The sequence below is a fragment of the Artemia franciscana genome, chromosome 12 (genome assembly GCF_032884065.1).
Source record: "Artemia franciscana chromosome 12, ASM3288406v1, whole genome shotgun sequence".
Taxonomy (NCBI): Eukaryota; Metazoa; Arthropoda; class Branchiopoda; order Anostraca; family Artemiidae; genus Artemia; species Artemia franciscana.
The window spans coordinates 34,229,555-34,252,904 of NC_088874.1; the positions used below are offsets into that span (position 1 = coordinate 34,229,555).

A 23,350-nucleotide genomic window follows, 5' to 3' on the forward strand; every position below is an offset into this window, starting at 1 on the left:
ATGCTCATTTATAGATTGTCGATCAGTTAGGTTAGTTGTTTCAAGTTTTAATGTTGTTCCTTACTTTCAGTTGAAAAAATCTTTTTTAATTGAATTTCTGATTTTTTTTTTTTTTAAATAATGCTGGAAAATCCAGCGCCCCCTTCATGGAAATTCTCTTCTCTCATGATAAATTCCTCAATGTAAAGATCCTCTCACGTAACCCCCTCCCCCGATGAAATGAGCTTGGGAGGGGTCTAGTTGTCCCTTATCTTTGTGGTCACTTAAAAAGGACACTAGAACTTTTAAACTCTGTTAAAATGAGCTCTTTTGCAACATTCTTTGACCATTGAGTCGACAGGATCACCCCTGGGAAAAAAATAGAAAAAAATACAAATAAACACTGTGAATTTTCTTGCAAAAAATACAAAATTCAACATATTTGCAGATAGGAGCTTGAAACCTCTACAGTAGGGTTCACTGATATGCTGAATCTCATTTTGTGCTTTCCATTAAGATTCTATGACTTTTCGGGCGTCTTTACCTTTTTTTTGAAAATAAGGCAAATTTTCTCAGACTCGTAACTTTTGATGGGTAGGATTTAACTTGATGAAACTTGTATATTTCTAATCAGCATAAAAGTCCGATTCAGTTGTTGTATCTATTGACATCAAAATGCCGTTTTTTACAGTTTCGGTCGCTATTCAGCCGGGTCCCTCCTTACCACAGTCTGTTACCAGGAACTGTTTGATAACGCTGCTGCGGTTAAGGTAGAATATGAGGTTTGAAGCTGGTTTCATATTAAATCAGTAGTTCAACGAAGTTGCGTTCTATCACCATTAGTACGGATGATTCTGGTGGACTTTGTCCTAAGAAGCACAGCAAAGGTAATATGAGAGTACGGAAATAAAAGTCCCCTAGACTTGATGATTTAAGCATCTTAGATGAAAATGTTGGTAAAATGAATGAACTTTTAGAGATTTTGCGAGTTCAAGGGGCTAGAATGCGTTTGAAAAATTAATTTTAAGAAAACTTAAGTCAATAAAGCAGCGTCACTTACCATGGTAGAATTATTAGTAAAGACGGCGGAACATTTTCTAGGAATCTTTATTTGACCACTATTTAGGCTAATATTTATTTGTATGCCCTGGATAATCCTCTCAATAGTATCTTTATACAACACTGAATTAGGCCTTAAATATCTTGTAACGGCTTAGGTTTGTGGCCAACATGTCTTCTTGCTTACTTTCTTTACTTTAAAGCAACTGGATACCCTGTAAATGAGGCCCATTTTAATTTTCGTTTTGTTTTTAGTACTTCAATTTTGTACGATTTTTCTTTTTGGTGTATTTTTCAAGTTTTGTTTCGAGCCTTTTGTGAAGTCGTGAAACACTTATTAAAAAAAGTAAGATTTTGGGATTGAATGCCCATGTCACCTGCTTACCTTTTCGGAATTGTCTTTCATCTATTTAAAAAAAAAAAAAACTAATTCGCTGATCGCTGTATCAAAGCACTGTAAGCACGGTAGTAAAATGTGACTGTTTACTTACCATAAATTATGGGCTTTTTCAGGCGCGAAAACCCCCCACGTATTACGAAAAAAACCACAACGTCAAAGAAAGAGGAGCAAAGTCTAAAGAAACATATTTGAAATTGGAAATGGCCACTGGATGTTGTTTAGGAGAAAAGAAGAGACTCAGCGATACCCAATGTGATACCAATGGCTTATGGCGGAGTAGGATATAAGGTAGTAGATATTGACCGGGAAAACAAATTTGTATTATTTCTTAGATAACGATTGTGGAATATTGGGTTTCTTGGATATAATATTGGGTTTATTGGATATGATATTGGGTTTCTTGGATGAGCTATTTTTGAAACTTGATTGAAATCTGAAATTGAATTATTTGCGGTTGACTAATAATTATTTATTTTTATTTTACCACATTATGTGCAGTAGTAATATCGTTCATTGCTATTTTTTCTCTTAAAGAGTTTTCTCTTTTGGATTAATACTAGGGATTAGGGAGAGGCTACAAATTATCTTGTGATGGGTGTTCAACAAATATATTATTTTTCTGACTGAGAAACGGAGGGTAAATTTGCATTATTTATCCTTGAGTTAATTCCTAACTATAGGTAAAAGGCGAATTTGTCGCTTATCTTTGATTTAATTGAGGCTATTTGATTTTAAGATCCCTCTCTAATGGATAGAAATCTCAAATGCCGCCCAATAAAACTAAATTATTAGACAATTGGTATAGCAGTTCGTGTGAATTCGCTTTTTGTCTTTAAGTCAGGAAAATTATACATTTAGCAGAAGAAATTTCGTTTTCCTGATAGAAATTTATAGAAGACAGAAACTAGGTTTTTTACTTTAGTAACAATTTTAATATTTGTTAACATATATCCTCATTTACATATAGTCCATCAGTTAGAGCTGAATAATGTAACTTTGCTTAAGGCTCAAATTTTCTAATATTAAACATTTTTCCTTGTACTAAAAAGAAGATTTAAGCAAATGCAAATGCAAAATTTATTTTAAGATAACAGAAGTCTAGCTTGGCCGAATTTCTATTCTGAAGTAAAAACAAAAGCAGAATAACATAAAAAAGGCTTATAAACACTTCCATATATAAAACTGGCAAAGGAATGCACTGTCATTTTATGAAAACAATAAAAATATTTAAAAACACGTATATAAATTTTTGGCCATATTATATGGGCCATAATAGGAAAAAAAAGATTGTGAACTTGAAAAGGGTCAGTACAAGCGAAAAAAAGAGAATAATTTTTTTTCAATTTTTCCCTGGATATTAGGGACAATTTTTTGTATATTCAAGTCAAGAGGCTATCCTTTGAAGAAAGTTAATTTTTTTGGATTTTCTTCGAAATTTTTGGGTTCCAAACCGGAGAAGCATATTCAATATGTGGACGAATAAATGAGGATACCTAGTGAATAATTATGTTCTATCCTTTACTTGTAAAGTTGACAAGATAAGCTAAATAATAGGAGGTAGATGTAGGACTGAGGTTCCCGGTGTCCTAGGTCTGTAAGAGGAGGATGGATTTTTTCCTTCTGTAAATATTCAGCAGGGGATTCTTCGTATAGTTTGGAAAATAAATGAGGTTGGATGAACACCTTCAAAACCAATATTCTAATAGGGGGAATGGGATATCAAAAGGACAGACACTGGCTTCGATTAGCTTCCCAATTCTTAATTCAATTTTAAATGGGAAAATCACACGAAGAAAGGGGAAAATTGCTTCAACCGGTACATGATTAAACTATACAAGATGCATTTCTTAAGTATGGTTCTGAGGTTAAAAATAACTCACTGAAGATTATGAATACGGGCTACGAAAAAAGGGAAGTACCTAGAGGTTTCAGGGAAATCTTAGTTAAAAAAAAATCTATAAGAATTAAAAAAACTTTATAAGAAAGTTAATCAGAGTGAGTGTGGTAATTAAAGTGAGTGTGGTAATTAAAAATGTGTCTGTTCACTTCACGTAAATTCTGTGCTTTTCCAGGCGCAGAATTCTCACCGTAATATAAAAGAAGCGCAATTTCAAATGTCTATAAAACCTGGCAGTTGGATGTTATTTAGGAGAGAAGAGGAAACTCAAAGACACCCAATTTGATACCAATGGCTATTGAGGAAGTAGGATACAAGGTAGTAGACATTAATCTGGAAAACAAATGTGTATTATTTCTTGGATAACGGCTGAGGAATATTCGGTGTCAGGGATATAAACAGGAGGATGGGGTTTTTGAAACTTGATTGAAGCCTTGAACTGAACTAAATGTGGTTGACTGGCAATTGCCTATTTCTATTTTATCATATTATGTGCAGTAGTTAGCATCGTTCTTTGCTATTCTCTTTGTAAAGAATTTTTTCTTTTGAATTTATACTAGGGACTAGAGAGAGGCTACCAATTTTGGTTTGACGGGTGTTTAATTAATATTTCTTACTCAGAATTTTTTACTTAGAAAATTTTTCTTACTTAGAGACTGGGGAAATTTGCAGAAACTATTCTTGAGTTAAATCCTAATATCAGTAAAGGGCAAATTTGCCCTTTATCCTTGAGTTAACTGACGCTATTTAATATCAAGACTTTGCAATTACTAGTGTAATCGTTTATGAGAATTCGCTTTTTGTCTTTCAGTCAGGAAAATTATATATTTAGTAAAACATATATCGTTTTGATGATAGAAATTTAAAGGGGAGTTTTAAGAAGGGGACCTAAACTAAGTTTGTTACATTAGTAATAATTAAAAAATTTGATTGCGTGTCTACTCATTTACAGATAGTCGATCAGTTAGAGCCGATTAATGTATATTTGCTTATAAATTTCTATTCTGAAATAAAAACAAAAGCAGAACAACATATAAAAGGCTTATAAACAATTCCATGTATAAAACTGGCAAAGGAATGCACCGTCATTTTATAAAAACAATCAATTAAAAATTTGAAAACACCTATATAGATTTTGGGCCATATTATATGGGTGATAATATAAAAAAAAAGACTGTGAACTTGAAAAGAGGTCAGTACAAGCATGAAAAATAGGATCTTTTTTGATAATTTTTCCCGAACACTAGGGATATTTTTTTTCGTATTTTGAAGTCAAGCAGCATATCTTGAGGTGAAGAGGCTAATCTTTGAATAAAATTAATTTGTTTTCAAAATTTGCGGGTGCCAAACCGGAGAGGGGTACTCAAGATGGGGATGGACAAAGGAGTGCTAGTAATGAATAAATGTGTTCTATTCTTTATTAATAAGCAACCAGATTACAGAAAATGATCCTTATGCACTCGAAAACTCTCCCAACTCTGTAAGCCCCATATAACTTATCATTTACTATAATTTCAATCCATTCCTTCCTTATATACCACCCTAAAAAAATTTCCTCCGAATTTCCTTTTAAATTCAGCCACCTTTTGTTGATAGTTTTCTTGCTCATAGCTCAAATGTCTTATCAACAAGTTGACAGTTCCAATCGGAAATACAATGCCTTGCGGAAAAAGTAACAACCTTTTTTTTTTCTATTGGCTGATGAACAACGCTATTAAGGAGGAAATAGAGGTAAAATAAAGTAAAAAGCAAGCACATTTTGAAATTGTATTTTTCTGATTTTGCTTTCAAACTATTTTTGATAGACATCAGAAATTTGCTGTAATGGTTGTAGATTATAAAATCTACACATAATCCAAAATTCTACCCTCTAGAACCAACTTCATACCTTCTAGCACGAAAAATGTTGAAAATTAAAAATAATTTTTTGCACCAGTAAAAATAAAAATATAACAATGCGTCAACGAAGATTTTTTTTTTCAATAATGGCAGAATAAACTAAAAAAAAAAAAACAAAAAAAAAAACTAAAATTACTTGATTTATTTTTTTCCAAAGTATGTAAAGCATATACAGAAAAAGTGAAACCAACAGTTTTTTCCTTTTTAACTCGAGAGTCATCAAAAAACAAATCAGCTCAAAATCGCTTAAATCGCAGAAGTTATTCATGATTTTCTATCATAGGAAAAATACCATTGGACACAAATTAAGATGATTAGCCTTAAGCTCATCAATAAATTTCAATTCATGGGAAAACTCCTTAGCGAGACTGTGGAGTCGAACTTGGAGAGTACGTTGCAGAGAGGGTGAAACAACGAATGTGGTATTTGACTACTTTTTATTTATATGATATAAAAGAAGCAACCAATTTCACTAGGAAAATGTCAACATTGAATTCAGTAACAACTAATACATTGTAATTAACCAAGTCAAATGCCATTTTTGGAAATTAATTTAAGTCAGGCATTTTGAGGAATTTTACCACTTAAGTTGACAAGATAAGCAATAGTATTAAGGTAGGTGTGGAACTGAGATTCCCGAATGGTTCCAGGTCTATAAGAGGAGGAAGGATTTTTTCTCTCTGCCAATCAACAAAAACTTCTTTGTATAGACAGGAGAATAAACGAGATCGGATGAACACCTTCAAAACAAGTATTCTAATAAGGGGAAATGGGATATCTAAAGGACAGGCATTTGCTTTTCTTAGCTTCCCAATTCTTCTTTCAATTTTTAATGCGAAAATCACTGGAAGAAAGGGGAAAATGTGTCAGCCGGTACATGATTAGACAATACAAGATGAGTTTTATAAACATGGTGGCCCTGAGGTTAGAAATAACTCACTCAAGATTGTGGATATGATTTACGGAAAAGAAGAAGTACCTAGCAATTTCAGAAAACAAAGCTTAATTAAACCACTGTATAAGAAAGGTGATAAGTGGGTGACTATGATATTTATCTAGGCATTAGTCTGGTCTTTGTAGGCAGCAAGTTACTTAGTAATATGATGATCTTTAAACTGAGACATGCATTAGACAAGTTTATGAAAGGAAAAGAAGCGTGGTCTTAGAAAGTGCTGAGGATCTCTAGGCCAAATTTTCCCTTTAAGGTTAATAATTGAGAAGTGCCTGAGTCATCAAACACCTTTAGTCTTTAGTTTTATAGATAATGAACAAACTTTCGATTCTGTTGTTAGAAGAGCTTTAGCGTAGGTCTTGTTCTTGTATGGTAACCAGACAAATACATTGAATTTATCAGTGCTGTTTACAAGAATTAAGTAAGAAAAACAAGTTTTATTTTACTGAAAATAAGAAGCGACATTAAAACTTAAAACGAACAGAAATTATTCCGTATATGAAAAGGCTCTTTACACTAACACCCCGCTCTTTACGCTAAATATTTTTATTGTTTTAAAAGTAGAGTTGTGAGAAAGAGTCACACTTCAGCGTAAAGAGCGGGGCATTGAAGAGGGGACAACCCCTTTCATATACAGCATAGTTTCTGTTCGTTTTAAGTTTTAATTTCACTCCTTACTTTCAGTTTAAAAAAAAGTTTTTTATTTAATTTCTGAACGTTTTTGAATTAAGACAGGGATAGATTTTGTCTCGCCGTACTTGAATAATTAAAACGAAATTTGCATATTAATCTAACCTTTTTTGGTTAATTGGCTTTCTCAAAGTTTTAATCGGACGATTTTGAGAAAAATGGGCGGGGGAGGGGGTCAAGTTGCCCTCCAGTTTTTTGTTACTTAAAAAGGCCACTGGAATTCTTAATTTTATTACGTACGTTTTTATTAGTAATAAATATACGTATTACTAATTAACTTACCCAACGAACTTATCTATTTGTATATTTTCATTACGTATATGAGAAGGTTCATCCCCTCGTCAATATCTCGCTCTTCACACTAAATTTAGAATTTTGTTCCAATTCTTTAAGAATGACCCCTGATTCACAAAGGCCGTTTAATTAGAATAAATAGCTCTTTTGAAATTACTAAAAATACTTTAGCGTAAAGAGCGAGGCATTGAGGAGGGGACCAACTCCTTCATAATTGTAATAATTTCTGTTCGTGTTAAGTTTTAATGTTTAAGTTTTAACGTTTTAATTTAAGTTTTAGACGCATCAGTAATCATTTTTTTTAGTCACTTTTTTTCTGTGTTTTCTTAACAGATCTTTTCGCTTGAGAAGTAGCCAAAGTTTTAATACAATTTATACAGTACGTTATATTTCTTTTTCTAGCAGTTGACTATCTTCGTGAACGACATATTTTATATTGATCATTAACAGATATTTATGCAAATGTACGATGAATTTTGCTTCCAGATAGGATAATTATAAACAATGACCTTAAGAACTATTAAAGTCATATTTGTTTCGGAATATAATACTTCCCTTTTATATTTGGAAAGTTATATTGTTTTGATTCTCACGTAAAGAAATTGAAAAAAACTCCCAACCCCTTCTAGATTTTGAAAAATAATTTTTTATGTATATTTGGAGATAAATTTTTACTTGCATAGGAATAAATTGGACCCTACTGAATGCCTCTTTTAGGCTCTTTCCAGATATAATAATCGTATTAACCGCAAATATACCTCCCCCCCTCATATATGTCATGATCTTTGCCATCTTCTCCTTAATGTTTTACCACTCTAGATGTCTATATGAGATCTCAAATCAGTCACCCTAATTTTTTAGTTTGTGGATTTGTTTGATTTTTATTCCTGTATATCATGCCGCGGGATTTGGAGATGATATGGCTATGTGAAGTTATGTGATATGGCTATCAGAAAATTATATGAAAATAAAAACTAATCATGGGATTTCGGGGGGGGGGGGCACCCCCTACGTACGTGTCAGCCCTTGTCTCCTACTCACCATTTCGGAATAGTGTTTCATGTTCTTAAAAAAAAATACTGATTATCTGATTGCCGTACCATAGCACGGTGTTATGAGGCAAGTACGGTAGTAAAATATGTCTGTTTACTTCACATAAATTATGTGCTTTTTCAGGCTCAGAATTCTCTTCGTAATTTACAGAAGCACAAATTCAAAAAAAGAAGAACAATTTCTATAAAACCTGGCAGTTGGATTTTCTTTAGGAGAGAAGAAGAGACTCACCGACACATAATTTGATACCAATGGCTATTGACGAAGCAGGATTCAAGGTATAGAAATTAATCTGGAAAAAAATTTGTATTGTTTCTTGGATAATGGCTGAGGAATATTGGGTCTCTGGGATATAAACGGGGAAATGAGGTTTTTTGAAACTTGATTGATGGCTTAAACTGAATTAAATGTGGTTGACTGGCATTTACCGATTTCTATTTTACTATATTATGTGCAGTAGTTAGTATCATTCTTTGCTATTCTCCCACTAAAGAGTTTTTTTTTTATTTATACTAGGAATTTGGATGAGGCTGTAATGTTTACACAAATATTTCTTACTTAGAATTTTTTACTTAGTAAATCTTTCTTACTTGGAGATTGAGGGCAAATTTGCACAAACTATTCTTGAGATAAATCTTAATATCGGTAAAGGGCGAATTTGCCATTTATCCTTGAGTTATCTGACGCTATTTGATTTCAAATTCTCTGTCTCTAACGAATAGAAATCTCAAAAGCCACCCATTAAAACTAAAATGTAAACCAACTAGTATAACAGTTCCTGGGAATTTGCAATTACTAGAGTAATCGCTTATGTGAATTCGCTCTGTCTTTCAGTCAGGAAAATTATATATTTAATAAAAGAAATGTCGGTTTGCTGATAGAAATTTAAAGGAGAATTTTAAGAAGGGGAATTAAAGGGGACATAAAAGAAGTTTGTTACATTAGTAACAATTTAAAAATTTGATAATGTATATGCTCATTTATAGATTGTCGATCAGTTAGGTTAGTTGTTTCAAGTTTTAATGTTGTTCCTTACTTTCAGTTGAAAAAATCTTTTTTAATTGAATTTCTGATTGTTTTTTTTTTTAAATAATGCTGGAAAATCCAGCGCCCCCTTCATGGAAATTCTCTTCTCTCATGATAAATTCCTCAATGTAAAGATCCTCTCACGTTCCCGGTTCCCGGTGTCCTAGGTCTGTAAGAGGAGGAAGGATTTTTTCCTTCTGTAAATATTCAGCAGGGGATTCTTCGTATAGTTTGGAAAATAAACGAGGTTGGATGAACACCTTCAAAACCAATATTCTAATAAGGGGGAATGGGATATCAAAAAGACAGATACTGGCTTTGATTAGCTTCCCAATTCTTAATTCAATTTTAAATGGGAAAATCACACGAAGAAAGGGGAAAATTGCTTCAAACGGTACATGATTAAACTATATAAGATGCATTTCTTAAGTATGGTTCTGAGATTAAAAATAACTCACTGAAGATTATGAATCCGGGCTACGAAAAAAGGGGAGTACCTAGAGATTTCAGGGAAATCTTAATTAAAAAACTGTATAAGAAAGTTAATCAGAGTGAGTGTGGTAATTATCGAGGCGTTAGCCTGGTCTCTTATTAGAAAATTTCTAGTAATGTAATGCTTTGTAGAATGAGAGATGCTGTAGACACAGTTATAAGAGAAGAACTGAGCTTCAGCGAAGGTCTTATCCTTTTATGGTATGAATGAATGAATTATTTTATTTAGTGAATAAACTCCTACAGAGGGTTTAGCTATCTAATCTACATAATACAACACATAGATTATATCACAAATACAGCTACAAAATACAATCTACGAAATAGCACAAAGGGGAAAACAAAAATTACGCAATTTCCAGTCTCTTTGTTTGATTCAAGTATGTTAGAACGGCATATTGAGTCTATTTAATAAATCAAATAACATTAATATTAAAAATATCAGAGTAAGAAAACTTGTAATCTAAATTTTATTTTAAAAGCTTACACTCAAAAAGATAATGATATAAAGTCTCTTCACAAGTGTAACAAATACTTTTATTAATTCTACATAAAAATGAATTTAATTTACAATGACCGGTAACAATTGTGTCAGTTTATAATTACGAGAAATTTTTGAAACTTGAAGAAGGTCATTATGATCAGAGACAAACTAGAGAGTCCAGGGCTTACAGCTTGGCTGAGTATTTCATACCATTTCATATATAGGCTTATGCGTTAAGTTTTTCGAATTAAATTTATAGTATTAGGAGAAGAAAGGGAATTTACGAATACATAATTTGCTTCCGAGTCTGTAAAATCTGTATGTTCATTTGATTAATGGCTATTTAAATTATTTAGGGATGACCAATAATTTAGCGGAAATTTTTTTTTTGAAATCAAAACTATAGAAATTCTTTGGACAGATACTAACTTTTTCACAATTTTCTTTTTAATCAGCGCTGACAACCATACATGTATTGCATATAAAATGGTGGATTCAATAGCAGCTATATAAAATTATCTTAGGGCAAATGGTTTAAGACCCCAAGTGGTTCTGGCGGCACATAATAATTTTGTTGAATATTTTCTGGCGAGTTTTACTTTATTTTCAACATGGTCATTTCAAAGCAATTAAATCCAAAAGTACTTTCAACATGTTTATTCCAATGTAATTCAATCCAAAAGTAAATATCCTGTTTTGACCTATTTTGACTACCATTGGATTCCCACAAAAAGAACGGCCATTAAAATTCCCACACAGGATCTTAGCTCCCTCCAGCTCTGGTATACGAGGTCAGGATCATCTTTTATAAAATTTTGCCTATTATTATTATAAATGTTTGCCACCGTATAAACCGCGCCATCTATTCTAACACACTTTACTAGAACGACTTCTAAATTTATCATATCACTAGTTAAATCTAAAATATATGTTATTTGGAAATAATCTTCATTTATCAAAATGGCTAGTCCTGCACCATTTGACTTCCTGTTTTTTTCCGTCTATTCTGGCCAACTCATATCCCTTTAAATTGGTAATAGTTAGGTTGGACCATCATGTCTCCTGTAAACACACTATCGTAGGGTTTTCATCACTTAACACCTTTTTGAATTCAACTAATTTTGTTTTATTGAAGCTGTTGCAGTTTAATTGCCAAAATTTCATTTTGCTGTTTCTGGTGACGCTACTATCTTGGTTATCCTGACTAGTCCCTTGATTCATTCCAGGTTGTTAGTAAAAATTCTTCTATTTCAGATCCTGTTTCCTCAAAGCTTATTATTCCGGGAAACAATTTTTCTGCAGCTCTTTTAATTTCTTCAATCTTAAAATTTTCATTTATGTTCGGTTTCGATACAATTTTCATTGTACATATAAGAGGTGTTAATACTTTCTGGATTTGTGTAGTTGCATTTATTTCTGGGTGAGCCCTCTCTGGTAATAAATTTTCTGATCGATTACTGTTTTCAACTGTCTTTGGTCTTTCTTGTCCTGTTCTTGCTAGTTCTGCATATGTCACTTTTGCTGCTCTCCATGGAACTTGGTTCTTTACTGAAATTTTGCCAATTTCAAAGACTTCTTTATGCTTCGAACAATTTTTATCCCCATTCATGTGGTCTGTGCTATGACAATTTCTGCATTTAATTTGATTTTAGGTACAATTTTCAGCCGAATGGTCTGCTGGCACATTTTCTTCAGGTTTGTGCGATATTACAGCGCACATCTTTCGTGTGGCCAAAAAATTTGCAGTTAGCACACTTTCTAGTTTTCGGTGTCAGAAAAACTTACCCGGTCTTACAGTAACTTCATCTGTTATTGAAACATTTGGGTATAATATTTAAGATTAGTGGGCGTCAAATTCTCCCCTCTCTTCTTTAGAGGCTTCTCTATTTTGAAATTCCGTCTTTATTTTTCCATTCAATCTATAGTTGTTCCATTTCTTCTAAGTTAATGTTTTCGTACAAAGTAACAATTTACTTAAATTGGTTAGGCTTTTTGGTGATGATACATCAATTGGGTATTCGTTAAAAAACTGAAGGGTCTTCAAATCATCCAAGTCATTTTTATGACTTTTTTTAATACCTTAATTAGAATATCCTACCTCGTTTAATGATCTTCATCTCATCCTGGACTTGGTAATTTTTGGAGAGCCTTTTTTAGGGCAAGTCATTTTTTGGTTTCTCTACACCACACTTTTAAGTTTATTTGAATATGCAAATAACTGACAATTTTTGTTACCCTTCACTTTTACTTTGTCACTATGAAAGCCAAACCGAAACTTCCAGTTATTTATATATATAAAGTTAAATCTGGAATAAGCCCCTTTTAGGGTTGTATATAAATGATTTCATTTTACTTGTTGATAGATGTATCTATTATCCATTCGTCCATACATCATTCCTAGGGCAAAACTCAGGTAGATAGTCATAGAACTAAGGGATGAAAGATAAGATTGATTTTAGGTTAACGCGTGACGGACAATATCCACTGAACTTTGTATGCAAAATGGGAGGGGGGCTGAATTTACTTGGACGCAAAGGCAAACATTTGACCTAAGTCTAATAAGCTTTGCCGCCTGTAATCTCAGGTGGAACACCTTGTCAAAGGATTGATACATGACCAATAAGTCCCTGGAATATATATATATATATATATATATATATATATATATATATATATATATATATATATATATATATATATATATAGATATATATATAGATATATATATATATATATATATATATATATATATATATATATATATATATATATATATATATATATATATATATATATATATATATATATATATATATATATATATATATATATATATATATATATATATATATATATATATATATATATATATATATATATATATATATATATATATATATATATATATATATATATATATATATATATATATATATATATATATATATATATATATATATATATATATATATATATATATATATATATATATCATGAAAAGAGAAATCACCAATGCTACAGCACAAACACAAAAAAAAAAAAAAAAAAAAAAAAAAAAAAAAAAAAAAAAGAGACAGAAGGAGAAAAGGAAGACTGTTTTCCTAAATTAGTGATTAATATAGACCAGCACTTGAATGAGGCCTTAACCCTACTCATTCATACAATCACATAGGTCAAACAGCATAGCCACACACAATCAACCATAAAGAATAATCCATGGACAGGCAGTCATGTCGTCAATAAGTATAAGTCGTCATTTACCAAACAATAGAAAAAATAATATAGACAAATAATTCAGAGGCAACACCCAACATAAGGGCTCATCAGGAGAATACACTGGCCTATATAGGGTTTCGCCACTCTAAATTCTCTACCCAGCACAGTGTTGTGGCTACCACAGAATATCCATGGCATCCCCGCGTCAGGTATCACCCCCAAAATACATGCCTATGAAAAAAAAAAACAGCAAATGTAAAACAACCAAGTAAAACCAAAACAAGCTTATCCTGTTAATATATCCCTCCCTTTAGCAACAATAGGTAAACTAAATATTATAAATTTTACCAAATCACAAATATTAACACATTGCAAAAAACCTGAATGAACTAAACAATTATATAATTCATCTTTACCATGTGGCTAATTTTTTAAAAATTCCGCTCAAATAGAAACACAATTCAAAATAAATGGCGCTGTGACAACATTTCTCGAACCTCCGAAATTAGTTAAAAATTTCTTTAAGTATTTCTAGATAATTCTTTTGATATTTATTTAAAAGTTCGTTATAATGAAAACTAAATTTTTTAAATTGCCAAGTTAATTTATTTGCAGAAAAACCTCTTGATATCAATTTTTGGCTTAAGATTTTACATCTATTTTTAAAATCAATATAATTACTACAAATCCTTGCATAACGAAGTAACTGTGAGAAAAACGCTGAATATGTGATATTTGAGTGTATATTACTTTCAGGGAATGGGAAACTAATCACTTCAAAATCAAAATCATCCGTTTTATTATACATTTTAAAACTTAATTTATTATTATCACAAATATTAATATTTAAATCTAAGAAATGATCTTCATGACCAGCGCCATGACTAGGCTCAAGAATAAGCTCTGATGGATATATATTTTTAGAAATATCAATGAAATCCTTACAATTTAAGACCAAAATATCATCTAAATATCTTTTATTATTTGACAAAGCATGTTTTAAATTAATTGGATTATTCTTATCCATCATATATTTATATTCTAGTTGACTTAAAAACAAGTCAGCTATAAATGGGCTGGCATTCCCCCCCATGGGAATTCCCATAATTTGCTTGTACAAATCACCCCCAAATCTTATATAAGTATTGTATAAAACAAATTCCAATAACTCAAAAATCATATCCAAGCTGTAACATCTCAAGTTAACTGTAGTATTAAAGCAGTTTGTCCATATGGCTTTTTTATTATAACTGTCTATTTTCAAGAACCTTTTACTAGATAAGAGGAAAGATTTCTTTATAACAGTTTTTAAATTATCAAACACTAAATTGAGTGATAAATTAGTATACATTGTCGCAAAATCGAAAGACTCAATTCTTTTAGCTGAAACCATTGTTAAAGAATCTATCACCTGCAGTGAATTATTAACACTCCAATATGGATTAAAATTCGAAAATTTTTTAATACCAGAACAATAGGTTTTAAGTTTACTTACAATTTCCTTTAAAATTAAAGAGAGGTCAGTAGCAGCAATGCGGGTTGGACATTTAGCTGCTCCAGCAATAAACCGTGGTTTAGGGGGATTCTTATGAAATTTTACAGTCCAATATAGGAAAGGGAACTTTTTATCATTGTCATTTATTTTAATATTAAAATTTTTAAAAAGTATTTCTTCAGTCTTTTCAATTAAATTCTCATCCTCTATATTTACCTTTTCATAAACATTAGTTGTGCATAACTCCCTTTTTAAAATATCACAATACAGCTTCTGACAAATTATGGCAAAATTATTATTAGCTTTATCCACTGGCACAATTACAAATTCGTTCTTTAGATTAGCAATTGCTTGTTTAACCTTCGCATTATAAAATAATGATTTAGTGTTACTATTTTTTAAGTTAGAATATATTTTATTTCTTACTCTACTAATAATTAAATTCTTCCAACTTTCAAAACTCTCTTTATTTTTATTCTCTTTCTTACACCACTTATCAATAAATAAATCAAAATCATTTTCCAAGCCATCAAGAACACTCGATGGTTTCAGATGATGAGAAAGACGGAAATTTGCCCCTTTATTCATTATAATTTGAAGATCATCTTGCTTTATTATTGACAAGTCCCCTGTTATAACATGTTTGTAAGTAGGATTTACAAATGGGCCAAGTTGCTTACAATTACAAACCGGTTTCCAATTTATATCGCTATCTAGTTTTTTTAGTATTAAATTATAATTAAAAATAATTTGCCCAATAGTTTTTGAAAATTTATAAGTTAAAACTGGACTATCATTATAATTTAAATTACTAGGAAGGGCCTGTTTCACATGCCGCTGATTTAAAATTTCTGGTAAATTAATATCTTCAATCTGCTTACAAGTAAAATTAATAGGTAAATATAATCTGTTATCCTTATTACTAATCTTATCGAACTTCTTCTTTTTTGAAATAAATTTCGTTTTAGTTAGAATGCAAATTGTATCACATATTACTTTAAAATTATAATCAAGAGCTGTATTATTCTTCACAATCCAGAAAAGTTTGATTAAATTCCTCTTGGATAAATTATTTAGACACTTTATTACAGAAATCATACCCCTAGATTCAAGTAGCTGGCATAGATCTATAGAAAGCATATGTACATCTAATTCATTTTTTCTATTATTTTTCCTATGTCCTCTCGATCGTTTTTTACGTTTAATAGGACAAGTAAAAGAAGGATGGTCCATAAAACCATCAATACATTTAACAACAACATGAGACATGTCACCATATTTTGCTACACGATCATTTAACCCAAAAGGATAAGCTGTACCAAGAGTATGGATCCAGAAATCCTCCTGTTTACGTAGTCTATTATTCTTCTCTTCTTTATTTAAATTTTCTAATTCTAAATTTTCTAAAATTGTGACAGTTATATCTGATATGGAACATTTACCATTACTACCATGTTGAACTAGATAGTTATTAGTTTTTTCATTATTAACTGTTGTCTTGTGTCCAGAAAATCTTTTATATATATTATTAGTTGTTTCCCCCACATATTGTAGGCAGCATTTATTACATTCTAATAGGTAAATTACATTGGTTGTTCTACAATTAACATTACCACGTAACTTGCATGCAAAATTTTTATTATACAATGTACTTTTAACAGAAGTCCGTGGGACAAAATGATCTTGGCAAAGAAAACAACGACTTTTACACTTACTATTTTTCAAAAAATCGTTCCGAGTTCCGAGGCTAATATTTGTGTTTTGTTGCATAAAAAGTTATTGAAAATAAATCCAAAACAAACCAACATCCAAATCAAAATCCAACAATCAAAGTCCAAAAAACATGCCAAGGTCAATAGGTCAATAGGTCAATAAATACATAAGCAAAAAGATGAAAGAACATGAAATTTGCATAAGTGCCATCTCACCAATAATTAACAATATCAGGTTAAAAACCTGGACCAGGGTAAAGGTCTGTCGGGGAGAAAACTAAAAAAATTTTCTCCACCAGCACTGGATCCAACCTGGAATAATATCATGAAAAGAGAAATCACCAATGCTACAGCACAAAAAAAAAAAAAAAAAAAAAAAAGAGACAGAAGGAGAAAAGGAAGACTGTTTTCCTAAATTAGTGATTAATATAGACCAGCACTTGAATGAGGCCTTAAACCTACTCATCCATACAATCACATAGGTCAAACAGCATAGCCACACACAATCAACCATAAAGAATAATCCATGGACAGGCAGTCATGTCGTCAATAAGTATAAGTCGTCATTTACCAAACAATAGAAAAAATAATATAGATAAATAATTCAGAGGCAACACCCAACATAAGGGCTCATCAGGAGAATACACTGGCCTATATAGGGTTTCGCCACTCTAAATTCTCTACCCAGCACAGTGTTGTGGCTACCACAGAATATCCATGGCATCCCCGCGTCAGGTATCACCCCCAAAATACATGCCTATGAAAAAAAAAACAGCAAATGTAAAACAACCAAGTAAAACCAAAACAAGCTTATCCTGTTAATATATCCCTCCCTTTAGCAACAATAGGTAAACTAAATATTATAAATTTTACCAAATCACAAATATTAACACATTGCAAAAAACCTGAATTTTAATCCATATTGGAGTGTTAATAATTCACTGCAGGTGATAGATTCTTTAACAATGGTTTCAGCGAAAAGAATTGAGTCTTTCGATTTTGCGACAATGTATACTAATTTATCACTCAATTTAGTGTTTGATAATTTAAAAACTGTTATAAAGAAATCTTTCCTCTTATCTAGTAAAAGGTTCTTGAAAATAGACAGTTATAATAAAAAAGCCATATGGACAAACTGCTTTAATACTACAGTTAACTTGAGATGTTACAGCTTGGATATGATTTTTGAGTTATTGGAATTTGTTTTATACAATACTTATATAAGATTTGGGGGTGATTTGTACAAGCAAATTATGGGAATTCCCATGGGGGGGAATGCCAGCCCATTTATAGCTGACTTGTTTTTAAGTCAACTAGAATATAAATATATGATGGATAAGAATAATCCAATTAATTTAAAACATGCTTTGTCAAATAATAAAAGATATTTAGATGATATTTTGGTCTTAAATTGTAAGGATTTCATTGATATTTCTAAAAATATATATCCATCAGAGCTTATTCTTGAGCCTAGTCATGGCGCTGGTCATGAAGATCATTTCTTAGATTTAAATATTAATATTTGTGATAATAATAAATTAAGTTTTAAAATGTATAATAAAACGGATGATTTTGATTTTGAAGTGATTAGTTTCCCATTCCCTGAAAGTAATATACACTCAAATATCACATATTCAGCGTTTTTCTCACAGTTACTTCGTTATGCAAGGATTTGTAGTAATTATATTGATTTTAAAAATAGATGTAAAATCTTAAGCCAAAAATTGATATCAAGAGGTTTTTCTGCAAATAAATTAACTTGGCAATTTAAAAAATTTAGTTTTCATTATAACGAACTTTTAAATAAATATCAAAAGAATTATCTAGAAATACTTAAAGAAATTTTTAACTAATTTCGGAGGTTCGAGAAATGTTGTCACAGCGCCATTTATTTTGAATTGTGTTTCTATTTGAGCGGAATTTTTAAAAAATTAGCCACATGGTAAAGATGAATTATATAATTAAATTAGAAATAGTCGTTTTCCCGATTTGACCATCTGGGGGGGGGGGAGCGGGGGGCCTGTTAATTCGGAAAAAATGGAAAAATCTGAGGCACGATATCCTTCCAAACATCAAATTTCATTAAGATCTGATCAACCGTTCGTAAGTTAAAAATACTTAAGCTGTTATTTTAAATCCCGACTGGATCTGATGATATGGGGAGGGGGAAACGTAAAATCTTGGAAAACACTTAGAGTGGAGGGATCGGGATGAAACTTGGTGGGAAGTTTCAGATCCGCTCTCTTTGGGGTAGTTGGGGGGGGGGGATTATTCTGAAAATTAGAAAAAATGAGTTATTTTCAACTTACGAACGGGTGATCGGATCTCAATTAAATTTGATATTTAGAAGGATATCGTGTCTCAGAGCTCTTATTTTAAATCCCGATCGGATCTGGTGACAATGGGGGGAGGGGAGTTGGGAGGGAGAAACCTAAAATCTTGGAAAACACATAGAGTGGACGGATCGGGATGAAACTTGGTGGGAAATATAAACACAATTAATAGATACATGATTGACATAACCGGAACGGATCCACTCTCTTTGCGGTAGTTGGGGAGGGGGGGGGGGGCTAATTCTGAAAAATTAGAAGAAACGAGATATTTTTAACTTACGAACGGGTGATCGGATCTCAATGAAATTTGATATTTAGAAGGATATCTTGTCTTAAAGCTCATATTTTGAATCCCGACCGGATCTGGTGACATTGGGAGGAGTTTGGGGTGGGGGAACCTGAAAATCATGGAAAACGCTTAGATTGGAGGGATCGGGATGAAACTTGGTGGGAAAACTAAGCAGAAGTCTTAGGTGCGTGATTTACATAAATGGAACTGATCCACTCTATTGGGGGGGGGGTTAATTCTGAAAAATTAGAAAAAATTACGTATTTTTAACTTACGAGGGAGTGCTCGGATCTTCATGTAACTTCATATTTAGAAGGACCTCGTAACTCAGATCTCTTATTTCAAATCTTAACCGGATCCAGCGTCATTGGGGGGAGGGGGCAGTTGGGGGGGACTGGAAATCTTAGAAAATGCTTAAAGCGGAGAGATCAGAATGAAACTAGATGGGAAGAATAAACCTGTCTAAGATACGTGACTGACATAACCGGACCGGATCCGCTCTCTGGTGGAGTTGGGTTGGGGGTAATTTTGAAAATTGATGTATTTGTAACTTACGAAAGGGTGACCAGATCTTAATGAAATTTGATATTTAGAAGGATCTTGTGCTTTAAAGCTCTAATTTTAAATTCCGACCAGATCCCGTGACATTGGGGGGAGTTGGAGGGGGAAACTGGAATTCTTGGAAAACGTAAAAATTGGGGTATTTTTATCTTACAAATAGGTCATCGGATCTTAATTAAATTTGATATCTAGAAGGTATTCATGTCTCAGAGCTCTTATTTCAAATCCCGACCAGATCTTTTGACATTCGGGGGAGTTGGAGGGAGAAATCTTGGAAAACACTTGGAGTGGAGGAATCGGGATGAAGCTTGGTGGCTCGGGATGAAGCTCAAGGTATGTCCTTGATACGTGATTGACGTAACCGTACCGGATTCGCTCTCTTTGAGGGAGTTGGGGGAAGGGGTTCAGTGATTTGGCGAGTTTGGTGCTTCTGGACGTGCTAGGACGATAAAAATTGGTAGGCGTGTCAGGGAGCTGCACAAATTGACTTGATGAAGTCGTTTTCCCAGATTCGACCATCTGGGGCGCTAAAGGGAGAGGAAAAATTAGAAAAAATTAGGTATTTATAACTTACGAGTGGGTGATCGGATCTTAGTGAATTTTGATATTTAGAAGGACATCGTGACTCAGAGCTTTTTTTATTTTGTTAGAGCTCATACCATATGAGCTCTTGGCTCTTAGCTTTTCCAGCCTTGTCACAAGTGCCATATGAGCTCTTAGCTCTTGTTCAGATGACTTTTAGAATTTGCGCGGAAAAAGTTAGTAGACTCGGCTTGAAAGGTATTCCCTATTGTGGAAGCACGCTTTCAATTTTTATGGCACTTGATATTAACCAAGTGACATATAACAATCGCAAATTCTGTCGGTCTGTCTATCGGTCCTGGTTTTGCTACTTTAGGCACTTCCAGGTAAGCTAGGATGATGAAATTTGGCAGGCGTATCAGGGACTGGACCAGATTAAATTAGAAATAGTTGTTTTTCCAATTTTACCATCTGGGGGGGAGTGGGGGGGCCGGTTAATTCGTAAGAAATAGAAAAAAATGAAGTATTTTTAACTTACGAACGGTTGATCAGATCTTAATGAAATTAGATGTTTTGAAGGATATCGTGTCTTAGAGTTCTTATTTTAAATCCCGACCGGATCTGGTGACGAGGGGGGGAGTTGGGAGGGGAAAACCTAAAATCTGGGTAAACACTTAGAGTGGAGGAATCGAAATGAAACTTGGTGGGAAAAAAAGCACAAATCCTAGATACATGATTGACATAACCGGGACGGATTCGTTTTCTTTGGGGGGGGGGGATTGAATTCTGAAAAATTTGAAAAAAATGAACTATTTTAACTTTCGAACGGGTGATCGGATCTCAATGAAATTTGATATTTAGAAGGATATCGTGTCTCAAAACTCTTATTTTAAATACCGACCGGATCTGGTGACATTGGGGGGAGTTTTGGGGGAACCTAAAATCCTGGAAAACGCATAGAGTGGAGGGATCGGGATGAAACTTGGTGGGAAAAATAAGCAGGTAGTCTTAGATATGTGATTGACACAATTGGAATGGATCCACTCTATTGGGGGGGGGGGGGTTAATTCTGAAAAAGTAGAAAATGACGTATTTTCCACTTCATGAAACTTCATGTTGAGAAGGACCTTGTAACTCAAATCTCTTGTTTTAAATTTCAACCGGATCCAGCGTCATAGGGGGAGGGGGGGGGGTTGGGCGGGGGGCTGACGAAAATCATAGAAACTACTTAAAGCGGAGAGATCAGGATGGAACTGGGATGGGAAGAATAAAAACAAGTCTAAGATACGTGACTAACATAACCGGACTGGATCCGTTCTCTTTGGTGGAATTGGGGGGGGGCAATTCGTAAAAATTAGCTATTTGTAACTTACGAACGGGTGACCAGATCTCAATGAAATTTGATATTTGGAAGGATCTTGAGCTTTAAAGCTCGTATTTTGAAATCCGACCAGATCCTGTGACATTGGGGAGAGTTGGAGGGGGAATCCGGAATTCTTGGAAAACGTGAAATTTGGGGTATTTTTATCTTACGAATAGGTGATCGGATCTTAATGAAACTTGATATATAGAAGTATATTGTGTCTCAGATGCTCCATTTTTGACTCGAATTGGATCTGGGGACATAGGAGGTTGGAGGAGGGAAACAGAAATCTTGGAAAACGCTTAGAGTGGACAGATCGGGATGAAACTTGATGGGAAGAATAAGCACAAGCTCTAGATGGAACGAACCCGTTCTCTTTGGAGGAGCTAGGAGGTGTTAATTTGGAAAATCTAGAAAAATTGAGGTGTTTTCATCTTAAGAACGGGTGACCGGATCTTAATGAAATTTGATACTTAGAAGGAATTCATGTCTCAGAGCTCTTATCTCAAATCCCGACCAGATCTGTTGACATTGAGGGGAGTTGGAGGGGGAAATTGGAAATCTTGGAAAACGCTTATAGTGGAGGAATCGGGATGAAGCTTGGTAGATAGAATAAGCAAATGTTGTAGATATGTAACCGTAGATACATTGACGTAACCGTTCTCGATTCGCTCTCTTTTGGGGGAGTTGTGGGGGGAGGGGTTCAGTGATTATGCGATTTTGTTGCTTCTTGACGAGCTAGGACGATGAAAATTGGTAGGCGTGTCAGCGAGCTGCACAAATTGACATGATGAAGTCGTTTTCCCAGATTTCACCATCTGGAGGGCTAAAGGGAGAGGAAAAATTAGAAAAAATGAGGTATTTATAACTTAAGAGTTGGTGATCAGATCTTTATGAATTTTGATATTTAGAAGGACATCGTGACTCAGAGCTCTTATTTTAAATCCTGACCGGCATTAAGCCTCTGATTTCTTGCCTCGTCACAAGTGCCATATGAGCTCTTAGCTCTTGTTATTTATACAAATAAATAAAACCTCCCCGCCTCACCAAAACCTTCCCCCCCCCAAACAAAAGTCCTGGATACGGCCATGGGGATTTCAAGTCCAATAGTGTACATATAGGCTCGTCGAAGGATCTTTCCATCGATCAATTTTCATTCAGGAAAGGGTTTTCCCTTTGGTTTCCTGGCATTATTTAAAAACTATCAGAATTAAATAATAATAAATATTTTCAACTGAAATTACGAAGCAAAATTAAAACTTAAACAAACAGACATTATAACGTATATGAGGAGGGTTGCCCCTCCTCAGTGTGCTCTTTATGCTAAAGTTTTTTTTTAGAACCTTTAGAAAAGGCTATTATTCTAATAAAAACAAGAGTCATTCCTAAATTATTGGAACAAAAAGTCTTTAGCGCAAAAAGGGTGGTATTGAGGAGGGGGCAACCCTGTTCATATACAGAATAGCTTCTGTTCGCTTTAAGTTTTTATGGCAGTTGGTATCTAACAAGTGACATATAGCGGTCACAAATTCTGTTTGATTGTCTGTCGGTCTGTCTGTCTGTCCCAGTTTTGCTACTTGAGGCACTACCAGGTAAGCTAGGACGATGAAATTTGGCAGGCGTATCAGGAACGA

General features: G+C 33.2%; 1 protein-coding gene across 16 annotated transcripts in view; it reads left to right on the forward strand.

Annotated features, from left to right (window-relative positions):
- The window catches only part of LOC136034025 (uncharacterized), a 200,837-nt gene that overhangs the window by 13,416 nt on the left and 164,071 nt on the right, over window positions 1–23,350 (forward strand). For 2 of the 16 annotated variants that reach the window (XR_010619097.1, XR_010619095.1), the window contains exons 3-5: window positions 1,552–1,726; window positions 3,511–3,653; window positions 8,347–8,501. The exons of 3 other annotated variants lie outside the window; for them this stretch is intronic. Coding sequence is in view for 3 of the 13 variants with exons in the window: in XM_065715077.1 (XP_065571149.1) it covers window positions 1,552–1,725 (174 nt within the window). In the remaining 10 variants the exon portion in view is untranslated. 11 more of the 16 variants (XR_010619102.1, XM_065715081.1, XR_010619099.1 and 8 more) reach the window with 9 other exon arrangements.